This window comes from Ornithodoros turicata, chromosome 2 (genome assembly GCF_037126465.1).
Source record: "Ornithodoros turicata isolate Travis chromosome 2, ASM3712646v1, whole genome shotgun sequence".
Classification (NCBI taxonomy): Eukaryota; Metazoa; Arthropoda; class Arachnida; order Ixodida; family Argasidae; genus Ornithodoros; species Ornithodoros turicata.
Window position 1 is genome coordinate 102781898 of NC_088202.1, and position 20175 is coordinate 102802072.

Below are 20175 nucleotides of genomic sequence, written 5' to 3' on the forward strand. Positions count from 1 at the left end.
ATTGCAATTAATTTCATCTCGGAAAAAGTGATATACATATTTTTTTTTTAAATATGTTCGCATTTAGCTGACACACCTTCTATACCATGCTGGCCAAGGGAGACACAGTTCATACTTCTTTTTTGTTTTTGTTTTTTCGAACAGTCAACCAGCGTCAGAGTGCTCCACATTGATCATTGAAGGGGTTGCAACACTTAGCCGCACGTTATGCCGGATAGGTATACGACACTTATTTGCATCGATGCGACCCTGGATTCCAAGTTTTACAGCAAAGAGGAGTAATAACCGCGTAGAAAATCAGTATCGCCGAATACCGAAACTTGTCTGGCTCTGACTTCACTGCAGGCGTCTCCGCCAGTGAGGCAGCGCGGGAGAGGTCATGTGCTTGCGGCTACCAGTGGAAATGACCGCATAGCTCTCGGCCCTCTGATGTCAGAGCTTGCTGCAGAGGAGTGTTCAAAAGTCTGCATCTCGCGGGTTACAACGCGTAGAGAAATAATTATATCCTCTATATTGTTTGTTTCTTTGTAGGGAAAAATATACAATATTCTGGTGTGCGCTACTATGCGTGCATGATGTAATGATCCAGCATACCAAAGCGTTGCAACACCTTTAACAGTTTCCAGTTGAACTACACAAATCTGGAACCTGAAAACAACTAACACTACTTTTTAGCACTCCGAACATATTTGACAACAGTTTTGGCGTCTGCTGTGCCATTGTTTTACAGAGCAGAGGAAATAATACAGTACCTTATATTAGCAAACCATGTACGTACATCTGAAGCCTTGTCCCAGGTGTGGAAACCGCGTAGGTCTTTCTGTGCTTGCTCATAGCGTTAAACAAGGTACAACCAAGCCATCGCAGCATAAGATGATGTTCGCAACGCATACTGGGGAAAGACCGGTAGACCTAACGACGTAGCGTCGAGTCAGCCAGGAAGAGCTGTGATGCATTGTCAGGGGGGCCACAACTTATGCATGCACTCGTGCATTCGTCAATGCCGAAGCTCTTCAGGCTTTGCACGAAGCACATTAGACGGTGTATTGTTCAGATACACTGATTGATTTAAGCCTGTAGGTTAGCTCGAAGCTTCTACATACTGCCCTGCACATTTGGCTTCAGGATGTTGCAAGGGGCCACCTCGGCATAACAGTGGCACATAGACTAGGCACGTGCTATTTGATTGACAGTTTAGAGAGTATTTAACGGGCCCCACACAGCTGAATACAAAAGCTCTGGGACCAGACCGGAATTATCAAGCTATAATACAGAGATGGCTATATAGACAAGGCACCATGACTGTTCTCCACTCGTGGAAGCTTCTTCCCAGATGAATATGGTTTGTATGTCAATGACTCTAAGTCGATGAATCACAATACTGTCTTGTACTAGAAAAGATTCCTCAACAAAGGCGTCACCCATCGCACCCACAGAGGCACATGCCGGTCCGATGCCTGAAATGTTGCTTGGGTGACAGGTCTTGATCGGTCCCACAGTCGCTGGTATTCCTATAAATTAAATGAAAGATTGGGAGAAAATGAAATTAATAATTTGACAGATACCTTCACCTCCAACCGCGTGTGCTCACAGCTTACCTGATGTAGTTGCTCCTGAAGATCAGGGTTGCCTGTGACAATTGCAACTTGGGCCTCCAAATCTCTATGAACTGAACGATGACCTACGGAATGAACGCAGACTGTTGCTCAAAAAACACTTTTTTACAAGGCGCGTGAAAAGTAAACAAACGTGGTTATGAGATGAGATGAACTTTTTAGTAAATGGCTATTTTAGGAGCCATGAAACACCAGAGTATGAACATAAGAATGCAAAAGATGGCAATTTGTTCCTGTTGGACCAAGACATCCACAACTTTCCAATATGCATACCACCCACTGTGTGTCAGCAAGCGGTATTCTTCCTGGAAATTAACGGTGACCAAAAATAGTTTTCCTTTATGTTGGAAGCGGCAAAATATTGACCGCTCACCAAAATTAGGTGATCCAATCAGTGTAAGGCAAGGCTTGGGCTGACCAGGGGCCTGGTACCATAGCCCTTTGGAGTGGAACGTCCAACCTGGGTGCTCATATTCAGCCATCTCTATGTGCTGACGGGATGGCCCAAGTCCCTCCCAGAACTGGCGTGCAAGCCATGTGTACATGGTTGGAATCCATCCGCTAGCGCCTTTAGCTCCATAGAAGCCGTTTACCTGGGCGACACAAAAAAGTGAGGTTAATACAATATAGCCACGATGGATATACTCGGACATCCACGCTGGATATTGACAAAAACGCCAGATTCGATCGTCATATCAGTGTACCGATAGCTACGAAAACTTTTCCGACGACGACATACCGCCGATACCAAGGGCTCAGCACTTCAGATCCAAAGAAGAAACAAATAAGGTACAATAAAGCGAAGCCAGATTTTGTCCCTGATGTGCCATCCCACTCTCCTAAAATTGTCCTTAAGGAAGGCCTGAGGAAATTCTGTGTATGCCATGGGGACGGGTATATAGTGCCACATTCACACGTTGAGGACGATTTGAGGATCAGACTTGACCCTCCTGAGGATGCCATCCCCATCCATGTATGATGCTCTTAGGATGTCCCTGGGATGGCAGTGTGTCCAAGGGGGGAGGGGGGGGGCTCAACCATATTCAGTGCAATACCAAATTTCTCTCTTTTCCTTTTCTGAAGTGTTACCACTGTGCCTTTGTACCACTCCCTCGGGTCACCGATAAACAATGGAGGAAGCTGCCATTAATTGTGCCGGTCAGACCCTTGAAAACCGCTATACAATATCCGACAGCGTATAATGTATGTTGCATAATACATTCAATGTGCCAGTGCAGAAATGCTAAATATTGAGCAATAGGAAGCTTATCAGCTGAAAAGGTTTGGAGATTATACGGAAAGTAAGAAATATGAGAAACTGTCATAAACAAGTGCTGACCCAACTCTAATGTAAATACAAGACTCTCTTAGCAACATCGCACAACATCAAAGCGTTAGAAACTGCACCAAATAATGCAGAGTAATTCGTTCTAAACTATTTTAGAGCACACACGTTGCCTGGTGCTTCCCTTAATAAAGAGGCACTAAAATGCAAAAGCAGCTTACTCTCAAATGAAAGTCCATGCTTCAATTAGCACGATTCAAACAAAATTCGTTTACACAACGTTACCGTTTAGAAGAAAAACTCCATGAAAACAGAGCCTTCTTTGACGGCAACAAATGGGATCCCCAGGAGGCAAAGATTGGCGACACCCAATGAGACAGCAGGAGAAGCGCGCGCATACCTATTGTGGTCCGATCGTAGTGTTCCGTATATGCGTGGCATAATGCACACTGCTGCATTTTTCCATATCGATTCACGGAATTGTAGTTAGTAACTATAGTTATAGTCAGCCTATTCCAACGGTGTCATCCTGTAGCAGTCGTTAGCCTCGTGCATGTTATGCGGTGAAGTTCTGCTTCTATAGTGTTGTGAAATCAAAAAGCACACCAAACAAAACAGCAAGTATGTAGTAAGTCTGCTTGTATTGTTGCAAGACTTATTTTCCCACCTGAGGAGAAGCCAAAAGCAGCCGAAAATTGCAGCTAGCGTTATTTTGTAGCAACTGCGCGTAGCGAGAGGTCAGGTTGAAGTAGCCTGTAGCGAGGTGCACTTTAGATCCCTCTGGTGCCATCTGAAGCAATTGTTCAGTTACCTGCAAAGAGCAACAGAGAACATATACACCCGTGACAAATCTCACAATGTGCCAGAAAACTGTAAGCCACTTACTCGCTGATCTTGGGTCACTTTGAAGGGACCTGCCTGTATCAATGGAAAGACCCACGTGTCCCTGGTAGAACTGTTCGTGTTGGCTTTGTGATTAGTTGGCGTCAGAAGTGCCTCGATCTGTGACCCAGCATTCTTAGCAAATACTTTGCTATCTCCTGCATTACCATGACATTAAGGAAGGTTAAAACGCCATGGAACTCTGTGAAAGATGTCCCGGTTTTCTCACAATGAAAGTAGCCTCTTTGACACCAAGACAAAACAGCAGCCTTATACTAGTATCAGCCATGTATCACATCACGGTATATTTCTTGTGCTTGCCATCGTGATTATTTTCTTACTATGCTGGGTGTTTTTCTTTTTCTTTTTTTAGGACAGATTTTTTTATAAAAAGGCTATTAGAACAATGTGAATTTCGTTTTTGCAGTTGAGTTCTACGGCCAGGCTGACATCCTCTCGAAGAAAGTATGCAACTATGTCTAATTACCTAAAATATATTAATTAACTCATTGGTTAGGGAATTTCGGGCAAAGGCAAGATAGCAGGACGGCAGAGAATCCTTGTTGAAAGCCATTCTATCTCTTACATCCAGAAAAAAGCGCGTGTACTGAAATATCCATAGCTGAATTTGGTTTGCAAATGAGCCAAATCTGACAAAGTACGCCGGAGAAGTGCATCACCGGTGAAGGTGATGCGCTTCTCGGGCGCGCTTTTTCACTTTCGGCTTTTTCAGCTTCGGAGGCTTATCTGGGCCGGAAAGTGGTTTATCTGGCCAGCGGATCGGCACCTACTCCAATCATCTCCATCGCTTCAAATCACGTGGCCCTCTGACGTAATGAGCGCTGTGCTCCCTGCATTCCCGGTCGCCACTGTTTCAGTTTCGGCTGATTTGCATATCAAAATTCGGGGATGGATATTTTAACGCACGTGCGTGTTTCAGGATTTTTGAAATGTGAAATGGCTTTCATCTAGGATAGTCTTGTATCTTGTCTAGGGTCTTGTATTTGACTAAGACGGAGAATTGGGGTAGTTGGTGCACAGATGATAGAAACAGCGCAGGAGGCAACACAAAGAAAGGTACAAACAGCACATGTGTTGTTTGTATCTTTCTTTGTGTTGCCTCCTGCGTTGTTTCATCCAGATCCAGTGGATCTTGTAGTTGCATACTTTCTCCGAGAGGGTGTCAGCCTGGCCGTAGAACTCAACTGCAAAAACGAAATTCACGTTGCTCCAGTGGCATTTTTATTTTTAAAAAAACCTGCCCCGATTATTTAAAAAAAAATCACCTTGTATAGTCAACTAAGAACGATTCTGAGCATCATATCCATTAAAGGGACAGTCTCGTACAGCCGAGGCAATTCCGAAACTTAGCCAAAACTATCTTCACGAGTACTGTACACATACAACCGTTAAAGTTTCATTCGGAATAACCAAGTCGTTTTCGAGGAATTTGTCGAAACGTGCCGTTAGAGCAGACGACGAAACTTGCGCTTCTCTCATGCAACGTCACGCATGACGTCGGCCTGCGGGTGCGTCGTCGTTGTCATGGTAATTGTAACTTGTAGAAGCACCTTGGGTTGAGTCATTCCCTTCGCTCTCGAAATGGGGACACTCAGGCATATATCCCCGTGAGCAGAGAACGTAGTCCGTGCATTGACTGTGGGGTCTCCGATAATGTGGCGCATAATCGGATAGGTGGAAGCTAAGTCACGTGTTTTCTTTCCGCGAGTATTTAATGCGGTTTTTAAATAAACACGCACTCCTTCTCGATGTACGTTGTCAGCGACACTTCATTTCGAAACATGATCAGTGTGCAATGCGGAGTGTAATGGGAGCGCGCATAATATATTTTTGGTCGGAGCTGTAATGCGACCGCGCGCGCCGATGGCCGGCGACTTCAGATTTGTGATTGTGGGTGGGGTTGTCCTGCGACTTTTAACTTGTCTCTGAGGATTAACATAATTGTTCTAAACCACCATGTGGGCCACTTCTTAGAATGTGCGTTTTTCGCCTTAGAACTGAAAGAAAATGTACGAGAGTTGCTGCAGTCCCCAGTCACTTCTGAAAGTCGTCTGCTCACGCCGGTGCAGTAGCGCGCGCAAAAGCAGACAATTTCTGTATCCTATCACGGACTTTCCCGCAGGGCGACGTGGCTGTTCTTACTGTTTCCAACACAGATCGCGGCATGCTCTGCAATCTTTATCAATTTAATTCGGTTATTTAATAACCGTGACGTGTTTTGTCAGGTAAATTCGCAGTATTCCATGTTCAACAAAGGGCAATCGAATGGTACATTTTATGAGTGGGGCAGGGGGTACGAGACCCCTTTAAGTCCACTGCTCCTGATGCAAATAAAGGGCTATGCTTTGCAATGTCTTATCTGAAGACTGACCAATGTCTTGCAATGTCTTATCTGCATTCTGTAAAGCCGTAGCATATCTCTGCATCATTCAGCCATGATGACAAAGATGCAACCCGAGGCAGGGAAATAAACAACAGACAACAATTTCCTCAGTAAGGAGTAAATTGTTGTCTGTTGTTTATTTCCCTGCCTCGGGTTGCATCTTTGTCACCATGAACCAGCTTGTCTGCGCCCTCTCTCTGTTGTCATTCAGCCAGCTGGCACAAGGCCCAATAAACATGCAATGATATATTTCATGGCACACAACCATTTGCATAAAAAGACAGATAAGGATAAATATTACAGTACATTTCATACTTGCATTTGCACTGCTGAGAAATTGAAAACATAGGCACAGGTTGTATTACAGGAAATTTCTCAATGTTCAGATGTTCTGCACACACAACAATCACATTTAATATTTTGTCATGCAAAAAATCAAGGAACTGGTACAGCGATCAGCCTTGGTACTGCAAATACGTGTACACTCACATTCAACCTAAGAACAGCCTAAAATGTAGTCCAGCAACCCTAACAGGGTTACTCCACCGGAGAAATCATACTGCAGCGCCTCTGGGTGCTGCCTACAGGTCTCCACAGTTTCAGTGTCTACAGGTCTCCACAGTTGTCAGTTGCACTACTTGTTGCGGCATAGTGTAATGCAGCATGTTATTGCAGCTGGGGAAAAGTGTAGGTGGAGCATAAACGTTGCCGTTCTTAGATTGAACTAGGCTATAGTTAGGGCCCTGTGTTTTAGGGTAGAAACCATTTTTATACTTTGATTTTCATCATCATCACTTAGGACAAAACACACACACAAAAAAATGAACTTTGCAAAGTCCCAATTCAGCCAGCAACATGTGTACACAAGAACAATAAGCACTGGACATTCAGCAGAGCTGTTCCACATATTATGTCAATTTAAAATGCGAGAAGTGCCCTGTTTTTTTCATCTTCCACCCGAAAATCTACTTTTCCACCTGACATCACCTGATCTTACCCTGTTTTACGGCTCATCAAATAAAACCCAATTTTTACACCCTGATTTTCAATAAGCATGAAACCCGAAAACACAGGACCCTAACTATAGCGTTTATGTCAAGTTCCTCATGTCATGTTGCTCCAGGTCTTCTCAAGAGAACCAGTCAAGTTGACTTTCCAAGCCAACTTAAAAAGGAACATGGAAGGGCTCAAAACGAAATACGTCAGGAGCAGTTGAAATTAAGACTACAAGCCCTGGGATACATTCGCACAGAAAATACGAGCGCAGCATGCAGTCCTGGTGTGCAAGAGAGCTTCCAATCTTGCGGGTCCAGAAAAGCTGCTTCCCTTGGCTGACAGTCTGCTACGCCGTGCCACTAGTCGCACAATAGTGAACTGCGCGCCTTCTTTTCCTTTATTTCTTTCTGTGGTTGTGTTTGGCGATGCCCGTTTCGCGTCTGATGCGACTCCTCACCTTGGTTCCTTCCGTGCCAACACAAGTGTTCCCCTGATTTGCATGGGCGTTCCCAGGATTTTTTCCAAGGGGGGACAAAGTGCTTCCGGAGGGGGGGGGGGGGCGTGCAAACCCCCATCCCCCACCAATTTTTTTCTGGAGGTGGACATTGCACGCTCTGTGGGTGTCCAGAGGTTCCTATAATGACATCTGAGAAGAATCATTACTACATATGACTAAATAGTAGGGGTGTGCGAATTCGAATATTTTAAGCCGAATCGAATATCGAATCGAATTGGGGGGAAATTCCGAATATCGAATATTCGTGCAAAATTTACAATATGTGACTTTCGCACTAAAAGTTTCCATTTTGTAGCTCATGGCTTTAGTGTAATTTTTCTGGCATTAACTGTCACAAGAGAGACACGCAATTCTTCTGTTTAAAGCCCCTGCTCTTTAATTTTACATGAGAGTGCTTCCTGCTTTTCAGGTGAGCCTACACTTACTGGAGTACTGGAGTGGTTACCTTCATTTCAAAATTTTATGCCAGGCAGTAGCACGTTATACGGATGAGGCTGTAATTCTTTCAGACAACCACAGGCCATTTGTTAATCAAACGAATTGGCATCCTGCCTCAGCTTTGCCATGAACACCTTTTAGTTTCTTTGCACTCGCCCTAGGAAGTTGCACTACTGAAGTTTTAGACGTAAAGGACATCTTTACGACACCCTTCTTGCTCATGGACTGTAGTCATTATTCGAGAGTCCTAACTTTTTAACAACAACCTCACGGACATCAAGTCAAAGTCCCTCATCGGCACCACTAAACTGCATGTGGGAGGGGCGCCACCCCTTCCACTGACGATGTCTACAAAACTAACTTTGGATAACGTTATCTTAAACTAAACACCGTCCCGCCTGTGTTGATCCTGCAGCAAGGGCAATTTCGTAAAGCAGGCTTCACCTCATGCACAGAAGCATCAGGTGAAGCCCCCTTTCGCGTTGTGTCGTTCATATTTGTGGAATAGTCGAATATTCGAAAAATCGAATATTGGATATTCGATTCGCGAATCGAATAGTTCGAGCGTTTGATATTCGATTCGAATTCGAGAATTTGAATATTCGCCCCCCCTTGCCCCCGTCTCGGTACGCCCATGCTGATTTGACATCACAACACACCAGACGGTAGAGATCAGTTCACACCAGATGGTAGAGATCGCTGCCGCTCCCTGCACTCTTTTAGACGAATTTTCTCAGGAAATGCACGCTTCCCAAAGAGGAAATATTCTGTGTGACAATAGCTGGCATACCTATCCCTACATTTTTTTAAATTCCGTGTTAGCGCCGCGAAGCAATGTGGGTATGAGCGGTGTACAGATGTGGACAGATGGAGAGAGGACAGCAGGAAGGAGTGGGGGACAGGGGGGTTAGTATGCGTCCTGGGCCGACTTCAGGGGGAACTGTGCCGACATTCGTCTGGAAAGACTTCGGAAAAGCAAGGGAAAACCTCAGACAGCACAGCCGGTGGTAGGATTCGAACCAACTGCCTCCCAGTCTTCAGTGCAACCTTGGCTACCACCAACGAGCGGGACGCCTTGACCCGTTCGGCCACGCCGCTGGTAGCTATACCTATATGAATGCCTGAATACCTATATGACAATATATCGTCATATCACACAATAAAAAAAATATATGTTCCAGGTGCCTTCCATAGTCCTTTCAAATGCAAACGGATAAAGCAAAAGGACAGGGGTTGGATAAAAGCATTTTTTGTTGTAAACCACTCATATTACAGAAGCAAGTTTATGTTCGTCCCTAGTTCCATGCATTCACAGTGTATATCTCATATCCACGAGTTGCACATAGGACACAAGAAGGACATAGGACAGAGACAGTCCATGAATAGTGAGAGGCTCCATGAAAACCACTGTTGTTCACCTTTGTAAGGGTGCACTTGATTTGGCGAGTTTAAGGCAAGCGAATTGTCCTCCTGTAGCTGGAAGGAGAATGACGCCACGATCGACACGAGCTGAGCAAAGAAGTTGGCCAAGGCAGGACAGTCGTGGAATACGACATAGCGGTCTTGGCGGTTCACAAAGTACTGGTCGCCCAAGTTGGCCCTGCACATGGTACGCACATGCTATAAAGCTGCAAGAGGAAGAAGGTAACACAAAAACATCCCAACAAACAATATCATTAAATGGACGAAGGAAGGGGCAGGAGAGAGCAACTTAATGGCATTCTGCTTTCGCAAAGAGGGTGTTCCATGCTAAAGTATGCCACAGGAATCCTTGTGTGAACGTAAAATTTGTTCTGCACAATTTGATGTACATCAAATAAAGCTGATTCCTCTCAAGTTCATTTGGAACTTGCATCAGTTCAAGGGTTTAATTGCTCAGGGGACCAGGCGCCATAAAAAAGTGTTGGGGATTTGAAATCTCGGATTTCATTTAAATCTGGATTTCAATCCACAACAGAGACTGGTAGGTTTGATTTAGATTTGATTGGTGGCTTCATTTAAACAGGATTTGGATTTGGATTGAATCACATTTTTGCTTAGGGATTTATATTTGGATTGAATCACATTTTTTCTCGAAGAATTGGATTTAGGTTTGGTTTTACATCATTTGCCATTCATATATCAGGCTATATGCATAAGTGATGTACATGCTAGCGCGACCGTGGCCACTTGCTCCATCTCTGGCTGCCTCTGCTATATTTTGTAATGTAATGCCAGCAGTAAATCCAATACACTTCAATATTTGGCAAATAGGCCACTGAGAAAACCTCAGCGACTCTTCATAGGATAAAAGGTTGTTCTTCGGCGGTACTGCCCCAACACTGCAACGATGGTCTATAATTTATGCAACTGTTAGGAATTTGTGTTAGTAATTAGGTATTTTGTATAAAAATCCAAGCTTCGAAAACTGCAGTCGATTCTGAAGCCATTCCACAGCTGCACAGCAGTGTTCACCAGCACTTCCGGACTTGTGATGGATTTGAAAAATTCAGATTTAAAAGGGATTTGATTTGGTGTGTCAAAAAAAAATCTGGATTTAAAGTGATTTGACTTACCAGAATAAATTTAAATCCGGACTCGATTTGGATTTGATTTAGCGCCTTCCGCAAACGGCAGATTTGATTCAAACCCGATTTGTTTCCTCAAATCTCCAACACTGGAGTGCATGTGCTCATACAGCATGCATAAGGTTCTTCGTTTTCTGGTTAAACCTGATTTTTCACAATAGTTCCCCCTCCCCCCCCCCCTCCGAATGAGTTTTCAAGAGTTTGGGTAAAACTCGATATCTACCCGAAATGCTCGCGGTCCTTCAACCTGTCGTTCTCGGTAAACCGTCGGAAAAGTGAATCATAATATCGGCAAAGACAACCTATTTGTTCTCCTCTAATAATCCCCTCCTGCAGAAGTGAAAGAGGAACTTTTGTGGGGCTCGAGCAAGTGTTTGAATACGACAATCATTCACTGCCCCAGTTACAAGCGGAATATAAAGATACTTGTTTCTCGTCCACGTGTAAAGCAATGGCTTGTTTCATATGGGCGATTTCATTTCAATTCAGGCAGGGCCCCAACCTTTGGGTCCTCAATTTTCTTCGTTAATTTTTATATGATAGCCACATGTGTGGCATGAACGTTGGCGGTGGCCCGGCTTTCCGGAACGAAGCGGTTCGCAAGATCAAAAATCAATAAGTGGGTAAGCGAGAACGCCGGATTCTCGCGAATGCGTTTTTCGGCTACTTTCAAGCGCAGTATTTCCTTGTCCGTAGCCTACGTCACTCTGACCTTTTTGCGACAACATTACTGGGTCATGGGCTATGGCTGTGAGTGATATCTTTTCCCAGGGACCCCTGGAAGACCTTACAAAAAGGACACAAAAACGCTTCCCGTGCGTTATTGCGCATATTTTGTTACCGTACCTGTGCGATTCACTTTCGCGGTAACCCGATAAAATGCATATCAAACGAAAGCTTGTTGTACGCTCTTTCTAATGGTATGCAGAGCAAATTTATTAATCGCGCTTTTTGTGGGGAAATCGCGTCTGAATTGACATAGGTCGACACGTTTTGTCGAAGTTGTCCAAGCATTCGCGTAAAAACCCCATGTTCTATTCGAAAAAGAAAAATTGTGCCTCAAGGTGGATGCTTTTTCTTGCTTTTGACGCAAAATTTCCCTCTGGTAAGCGCTCACAGGCCGAGTTACGGCCGTTGGGATCGACCCTACCACGCTAGGCTCGTGCGAACTGCCGCGCCACCGTATCGCTTGCCGGGCTTCGGCGCGCGAATTCTTCACGCAAACCTAAACGATTGCTGCACAAGTCGAAGTTGGAATTGTTATACTGTTGGAAGTTATATGTTTGAATAAGATACATTTATTGGTAAAAAATAAAAAAGAGATAAAACCGGGCAGAAATTACGGCAGCGATACCTAACTTATGAATACCACTGACGAACGGGGAATTCAGATGGTGCTATGTATGCGGCGTTAAAAAGAAGAAAAAAAAAAGGAAACGTGTATTCGCAACCAGAGACGGACAGCAGTGTGGACCACACTGTTGTGGAAGGTCGTTTTCATTAGTGTGGCCCCACCGGGTCCCTCTGCGGCGGAAACAACCGAGGTACAGTAACAAAACTGACCTTGTCGTAAGATTTGGAAGGATTTAGATAAGCGAAGCGTGGGAACCGCAGTTCGTCATTTTTGCTTTCGAGTTTGCACAAGCCACACATAAGTATCTCAATTGTGAGTGTCAGCTGTAGTGACCCATCCATGGCTGCCAGGATCTACAGCAGCGACCGTGTTTATTGCGCAGATTATGGTCGCCGACACAAGAAACGCATCTCAAAGCAGAGTGACTTTGTGAGTGTTTCTCGTTTGGACATGACAGCGCTGAAGAGAGTCCTGGACCCAGCGGTCGCCAGCAACGTGGCCGAGGACGACCAGCTGTGCAGGAACTGTTTCAGGTATTTTTGCGACGTCATAAGTGACATGCCCAGTGAAGCTCATTCTTCGGCGCGTGACAGCGAATATGTTGAGCCCGAAGAGATCATCGAAGATATCAACGAACAGATCTCCTCTACCGATATTGATGTAACCCCTTTAAGACATTGGGGTCCTTGAAGGGAAAAAGCATAGAGGCTTATGTTTCTCGCAAGCATGCTCAAGTAACATCAGCAATCAGCAGATCTGTGCGCCCCAAAATCGGTGATGCGTACGGTGTGGACGAACCACGTGAATCGGCAGTGGAGTGCAAGTACTGCCCGGGCCTTCTAGAAAGCGTTGCCAAAGCATACGAGAAATGTACCTCACAGCAGGCCAGATGTCAACTTCTAACGCTCTTGCCGGACACGATCAGCAAAAGAGAAACAATGACTTTGGTACCAGGAGCCACGAAATACGTCATTGATAAGGCAAGACGCATTAGGCGATCGGAAGGTGTTTGGGCCGTGCCAGATCCATGCGCTGGGCACCCGCTTAGTGAGGCTGAAGTTGCGACGGCACTGAAATACTACCTGGATGACGAACTAGACTGTTCTGTGCAAAGTCCGAATAAGAAGGACGTTGTTCACACTTTGAGAAACGGCCAAAAGGAATCGGTAGTGAAAAGATCTATGACTCGCTCAATACGTGAGACATACAGCATTTTTAAAAAAGACCATCCGGAAATAAAGCTAGCTGTGACCAAGTTCTACTCCCTACGACCAAAATGGGTTCGAATGGCACCTTACCAGTTGCAGTGTCTGTGTACCTACTGCGCCAACTACGAACTTCTTATAATCGCAGCGAACAGCGTTTCTGCAACAAAGTTATGCAAAGAAACGATTACAAGTTTGTGTGTGTGTGACCCCACCAGCGAAGCGTGCCTTTTTCGGGAGTGCAGGGGGTGCGCTGAGGCTAAGCGCATAACCCTGAGGAAACTAGAGATTTCTGCGGAATGTGAAGTTGTGGTGGCGATGTGGGAGTCTGGTGACCTCATCAGGAAGATCATGAGCGGGCGCGCATTTCTGAAAGAGATACGCAAGTGGGCCTCATTGTACGTAAAGCACGAGCACGTTCACAACATCCAGAGGAAGGCAATCTGGACCGAAAAGCAGTTCGCAATGTTGAGACACATCGTTCTACACTTCGACTTTGCTGAGAACTGGACAGTGAACTTGCCAAATGAAGTGCAGGGCCACTATTGGCAGAGAAGCCAAGTGTCTATCTTCACGTGTGTGGTTAAAGCACAGAACGCCACACTAAGCATGGCGACCGTGAGCGACGACTTACGGCATGACACATCCCATGCGCTGCTTGCTTTGAAGCAAATAGTAGAAACGCTCGAGGACATTCTCCCCATATTTACAAAGATCGTGCACATATCTGACGGTGCTGCAGCGCATTTGAAGAACAGATATCAGGTGCACGAAATGCGCTCTAATAGCCTGCTGACCCGCTGGATATTCTCTGCGAGTGGGCATGGGAAAAATGGCACGGCACCATCGGAGGTCCTTCTTGCACGAACAATGAATGAAGTCAGCATCCCGCATTAATATCTGCCCTCTGTGTATCTTAAAATTGAGAGAAGTTTACTCTGGTCCTGATTTCCATGTACTGTACCATAATTTGTCATCGTTGTTTCTGCCTTTTCGCTTTTTGAACCAATCAATGAATCTGATTCAAATACCATTTACAACTTCAAATTGTGTCTTAATCCATTCAAGCCATCGATTACTATGCGTGAAGAATTCGCGCGCCGAAGCCCGGCAAGCGATACGGTGGCGCGTCAGTGCGCACGAGCCTGGCGGAGTAGGGTCGATCCCAACGGCCGTAACTCGGCCTGTGAGCGCTTACCAGAGGGAAATTTTGCGTCAAAAGCAAGAAAAAGCATCCACCTTGAGGCACAATTTTTCTTTTTCGAATAGAACATGGGGTTTTTACGCGAACGCTTGGCCAACTTCGACAAAACGTGTCGACCTATGTCAATTCAGACGTGATTTCCCCACAAAAAGAACGATGAAGAAATTTGCACTGCATACCATTAGAAAGAGCGTACAACAAGCTTTCGTTTGATATGCATTTTATCGGGTTACCGCGAAAGTGAATCGCACAGGTACGGTAACAAAATATGCGCAATAATGCACGGGAAGCGTTTTTGTGTCCTTTTTGTAAGGTCTTCCAGGGGTCCCTGGGAAAAGATATCACTCACAGCCATAGCCCATGACCCAGTAATGCTGTCGCAAAAAGGTCAGAGTGACATAGGCTACGGACAAGGAAATACTGCGCTTCAAAGTAGCCGAAAAACGCATTCGCGAGAATCCGGCGTTCTCGCTTACCCACTTATTGATTTTTTATCTAGCGAACCGCTTCGTTCCAGAAAGCCGGGCCACCGCCAATGTTCATGCCACACATGTGGCTATCATATAAAAATTAACGAAGAAAATTGAGGACCCAAAGGTTGGGGCCCTGCCTGAATTGAAATGAAATCGCCCATATGGCTTTCGTTTCACCCGAAAATTCCCCGATGACATATCAAATAGAGATCGTAGCACCCGATTTCTCTCCAAATTCTCGTGTGTAAATAGCGGCCGATTTTTACCCCCCGAATTTGAAAAATCATAAAACCCGAAAACGAAGAACCCTAAGCATGCACAAGTGTTTACAGAACTTCTTTCATAGTGTATGTGGTGCACAACCACATATCATCACATACAACAGCATCAGAAATTCACATCAAGAAAGGGTACCCGCTAAGCATGAGTGTATCGTCGAAGAGGTAGACCTTGAGGTGTGTGAGGCCCACCACCTCATTCCAGCGAGCAGGCAGCAGCCATCGCAGGGGCCCACGGAGAAGAGGGCTGTGGTACAACGACACCCGCATGCACCCCTGACCGGGACCAGGAATGTTCCGGCCAAACTCCCGTACTAGAGGCACAAGGAGTGACCTAGAACTCTGATCACCTCCACGCGAACCTCTGGTGCAATCCAGGAGCCAGTGGACTTTCACCTGGCGATGACGCGCAGCTTCTGCGACACATTTTACCTAGGGAGGGAAAGCAGTGTACGTATGGCTTTGTTGGTAATCTTTAAGTGATCAATGGCTTTTTTATGCCACGTGTTGCCGCTGCTCCTAGCCTACAACACGAAACACGTAGCAAACTGCACGGTGCGTAGGGTTGCCACCTTTGCTGTCAGCAAATGCCAAACACCAGGGGGAAATGACGCTGTTGTTGTTGGCAGTAAAATGATCCCCTCAACGCATGCGAAGCTCGTCAACAAAATGGTGACAGTATTTTTTTCTATATGTACAGTAGGTACCTCATATGAAAGTGTTCAAAAGGCACTGATTTTTTTAAGGGTTGCTTTATTGCACTGGGCTTTACAAGCTCTTTTAAGGCGCAACAGTAGAACGTAGAACACATAGCATTCTATTCGGCTGAACTGGAACCTTTTTCCAAATGTTTAAAAATTTATACATTTAATTTTGCTGCCTCCAGGCAGTGGTTTCCCAATGTACTCATGAGACTCGCTCGTTATTAGGAATTAGATAGCGTGTTAGTTTTGCAACTTCTGACTTTCTTACAGTGCAGTAGCAAGCGCTATGCAGTGGGCTTTGTATACATAGCCCTTTGAATCAATATCATGCATGAAATGTTTTTTTTAACCAAAAGTTACCTAGTTATTTCAGCCTGCAAATAACTGGGCAGGCGGAAAACCAGTACGTAGTTGATGCAGGGGCGGATCCAGACCCTCACTTTTGGGGGAGTTTCTTTGTCGAGGCCCGTAACTGTGGAGGGGAGAGAGGGAAAACTAATCTGTAACCTAGCGTATGGGGTGGGGGATGCAATCGCCCAATCGCCCACCCCCTGGATCCGCCACTGAGTCGATGGTAGCCAAGACATGCTGAAAGGCAAGACAAGCAGGAAGGACCCTGATTGGCCGGCTGGAATGCATAACACTGCACTTTTATCGGTCCAGTCAACTTCATTTGCATTGTGCTCAGTGCTGTGTGAAGTATCTCAAACTATGGGTTCTATGGGGAGCTGTTACTGTTGGGCCCTGCCACGCCGCCCTCTATTTTTTGCCCTGTCTTGCATTCGATGAAGTCGATTTTAAGGGACCGTATCAAATGCTTGAGACTTGAAAGCTGAGTGCTGGGTACAGAGGGTTCTAATAATAGATATGATGTGTCCTCTACAGTATGTTCATGCTGCTCAAAGTAGCTTTGATTGCTCATTTTAGCTATCGTTCAATCGTGGGTGACGATGACGCAAATGAAAAACTCGTAAAAGTCGTAAGGTTTTTACCCTGACTTCGCCAATTTCCAAACATTTTATATCCAGATTACACCTTCACCCAGACACTGAACGCAAGCCTTGAATTTCCGAACTCTTCGGATAAAACCCGGACAGATGGCAACCCTAAACATGTGTGGCACCAGCAACATTGTGCTCAATTCGGTAGGTTTTGGCAGTCAGCACATGCGTGTACATACCAGATCCTTTTCAAGTTCTCCAGTGCCAAGGTAGAGAGACGCTAGGATGATTCGGTGCTGGGCTTTTCTGGACAGCTCCTGAATGGATGACAACGATTCAACGATAAAATACCTTGAATAGAAGCGCATTGCAGGTCTTGCAGGACTATCATAGTCAAGCCACAGGAAGCATTGATCCAATTTCAACCACCTCTGTTAATTTTGTCCCTTGTCTAAGTAATTTTTCACCAAGTTCATGTGCCACCAATTGCCCTCACATTGTCGACACCTGTGTGCTAATGTAAACATGAAAGACAGAAAAAGTGTAGACCTTTTTTTACTGAGATACACCACTTAAATGCATATGGGTCAAGATTTTTGTGAATTTGTACTTTTGTTTCCACGCAATGACAGCGTCTGCAAAAAAATGTGTAGTAAAACTCTGCCAATGGACTGTTGTACTGCAAAGTTCGAGGTGATCGAGTTGGACATTGTCTTGCCCTTTTTGTGGCATTATATTTGTAGCTCACCCTGTAAATGCAAACGATTTCCTATTGTACTGTTTCTCTTGAGGAGCGGTGACTTCTAACTGCGGTTTTAAATTTCTGAACTTTTTCATTCACTCATACTGGTAACGCCTTGCTACCTCATGTGTTTTGCTTGCTCCGCAATGTAGCTCAGCTTGCCCTTTTTTTGTGATTCCTTTGATGTCAGAGTAAGACATATTCTGACTGAAGACATATTTGCTGAATACAATGCTGCCACTTGCCTTAAGGAGCTCGTAGTACTGTGTAGGTTCATGCAGCACCGTAATGCTCTTCCCAGGGACTGCAAAGCCTGGACCCATTCCCCAGAGCCAACGAAATTCTTCCATGGCAAAGGACTGCAAGGTCGTAGTGGTATCATTGCAATACCAATATCACTACTAATATTACGTATATTTGCATAGAGTCTGCACTGTTTCCAAAAAATCTTTCGTTTTCTTCAGCACTTACAGCAACCTCAGAATGTTGCATGCAGACACTGTTTATCTTCAGGAAAACAACACAGACCTATGACGGCATCTCATAGGCAATGCACTTCAAAACCGTACTTAAAGTAAAGTACCAGGCATTATTAATACTTTAAGTACGGGGTACAAAACAAAGCATCAGCTGAGAATTCCCTGGATGTGGCCAAGCACCCATTTTTTCATTGGCATTTTTAGAATTACTCGTTAGGAACATCGTAGGCATGGACAGTATGCTGTTCACAGAAATTTGAATTTACACACATATACAAGCAAGACACTGTAACTACTACTCATTTCCGAAGTTATTCATCTGTTCAGTATACAGTGTTGTGGTTATACCCTGGTTAGCCAGGAGGACTGCACTCAGAGGAAAAAAATAGACAACCCTGCCGCTACCTTCTAACGTGCTAGAGACACTTTATGAAAGAAGGCGACTGATTGACTGAGTGATATATATACAGTCAACCCTCGATTTATGAACACCCTCGGTTCCCCGAAAAATCGTTCATAAATCGAGGGATTCATAAATCGAAAATTCCGTTAACTGAGTACTATCGAGCAAATGGAACAGTATTTCCGAGTTGGGATTGTGTTTATAATGCCATATATTGCGTAATTTTGCTTTGGACCATGCCTTCCGCTGTGTCAATCTTGGAAAGAAGAGATGTCACCACATTCGCACTGGACTGGTCTAGGATTTCCTCCGGGATTTTTAACCTCCGTTTATTAATCTCCGGGTGACAGCGACCACCTTGTAACGTTCCAGTCTCCGAAACCGACTTCCTGGTCCGGACACTAGGCGTAACTTTATTGTTTTTCCCCATGTCCCGTGCCTTCCCTCGTCTTTTCCTACGTTACACACCTTATTCATCAACTGAGGCCAGGAACACTTGGTCGCACCTTGTGCGACCCCGGAAAACCCGTTTGTTGTTCGGATTTTGAGGGGTTAAGAACCGAGAGTGCAATACCTGGAAAACGTTTTGTCCGTTCAGGCGTCATTCATAAGACCACGGAATAATTCCTTTGAACGCTTCTGTTGACCTTGGAACGATCCGTTCATAAACTGAGGGCAAAAACGCTGGGCAACTCCTAGTTGGTTCCCAGAAATTCCGTTCATTATTCGAATATCGAGGTTCATAAAACGAGGGAAAAATGAATGGAAAAAGTTTGGTTCCCTGTGCTCGTGTTCATAAAACGAGGGAATTCATAAATCGAACATTCATAAATCGAGGGTTGACTGTAGTTTAAGAGTGTTTGGAAGGGCAACATAAGACTTCCTCTCTTTTGTGTCTTTGTAAGGGACAATATAAAAAATAACAATAAATTTCAGTCAGTGTTCTGCATTTCACAGCTCGTGCATGTGTGAATGTTTCTGTTCGCAACGTTTAACACCTGAACAGCTCTGGTGTTTTTCTTTAAAATGTAGTATTTGCCACAGGTTGTCAAAGTTTGTGTAACGGTGACGCAGAATTATCGACTTGCAGGATGGTGACGCGCCAACCAAAGGAATGCCCTACGGGTACTTGGGAACACCGGCCACAAGACAAGTACACAATTTGAAATGTGCTTGAGATGTAGTACAAGCACTCAGGAATATGGTCAAAATAGTATTCGAGAACTTAGAATTTCAAGTATTCCCAATCACTTAATTGTCTTACAACATATCTGTACATTCTTCTTGAAAATTCGCTCACTGTAAAGCTACGAATTATTGATCATCATTCCTGATAATATGGTGTTAGACTACTAGTTACAAAGTAACTCTTTCTGTTCTTTCAAAACTGCATTGAGGGCACGCTCTGCGAAGAAACCGAAGAAACATAAACGTCTGCTCTTTCCACCGGTCAAGCAGTGTCTGTATGCGAAGTTGCAGCGTTGCATAAGCGAATATATCATGCGCTATACCTTTATGTAGGTGCAGTAGCTTAACGATCATATACTTAGAGTGGTGGGACGTAAGTTTCATACTATTGGCAAGTGTGAGAAAAGTATAAACGTCGAACTGCTAATCAAGCGAAAAGCTCAACTCGAACCATGCTGACCGCAGCACGACTTCCTAAAAGCCTCTAAAAGCAGATGAC

The 20175-nt window shown here is 44.8% G+C and overlaps 1 protein-coding gene across 2 annotated transcripts; it reads right to left on the minus strand.

Moving 5' to 3' along the window:
* Positions 1-1250: 1250 nt before the first annotated feature.
* Positions 1251-20161, minus strand: LOC135385869 (CDP-diacylglycerol--glycerol-3-phosphate 3-phosphatidyltransferase, mitochondrial-like). 2 transcript variants are annotated; one of them, XM_064615442.1, is made up of 10 exons: positions 20000-20161; positions 17852-17965; positions 17104-17181; positions 15356-15651; positions 9557-9738; positions 3787-3941; positions 3569-3712; positions 1990-2209; positions 1599-1681; positions 1251-1511 (listed from the first exon to the last, which is right to left on the minus strand). In XM_064615442.1, exons 2-10 carry the CDS (start codon positions 17954-17956, stop codon positions 1392-1394), a joined length of 1383 nt encoding a protein of 460 aa, XP_064471512.1. In that variant the 5' UTR covers positions 17957-17965; positions 20000-20161; the 3' UTR covers positions 1251-1391. The 2 variants fall into 2 exon arrangements, with proteins under 2 accessions (XP_064471512.1, XP_064471513.1); XM_064615443.1 differs by lacking the exon at positions 20000-20161 and adding an exon at positions 19063-19985.
* Between the last annotated feature and the right edge of the window lie 14 nt (positions 20162-20175).

Coding starts and splice junctions, on each gene's coding strand:
- LOC135385869 (XM_064615442.1), bottom strand. CDS start 17,956: ATGGAAGAATTTCGTTGGCTCTGGGGAATGGGTCCAGGCTTTGCAGTC. Junction 17,182..17,851: donor AGTACTACGAGCTCCTTAAG/GCAAGTGGCAGC, acceptor TCATCCATTCAG/GAGCTGTCCAGAAAAGCCCA. Junction 15,652..17,103: donor GAGAACTTGAAAAGGATCTG/GTATGTACACGC, acceptor TTCCCTCCCTAG/GTAAAATGTGTCGCAGAAGC.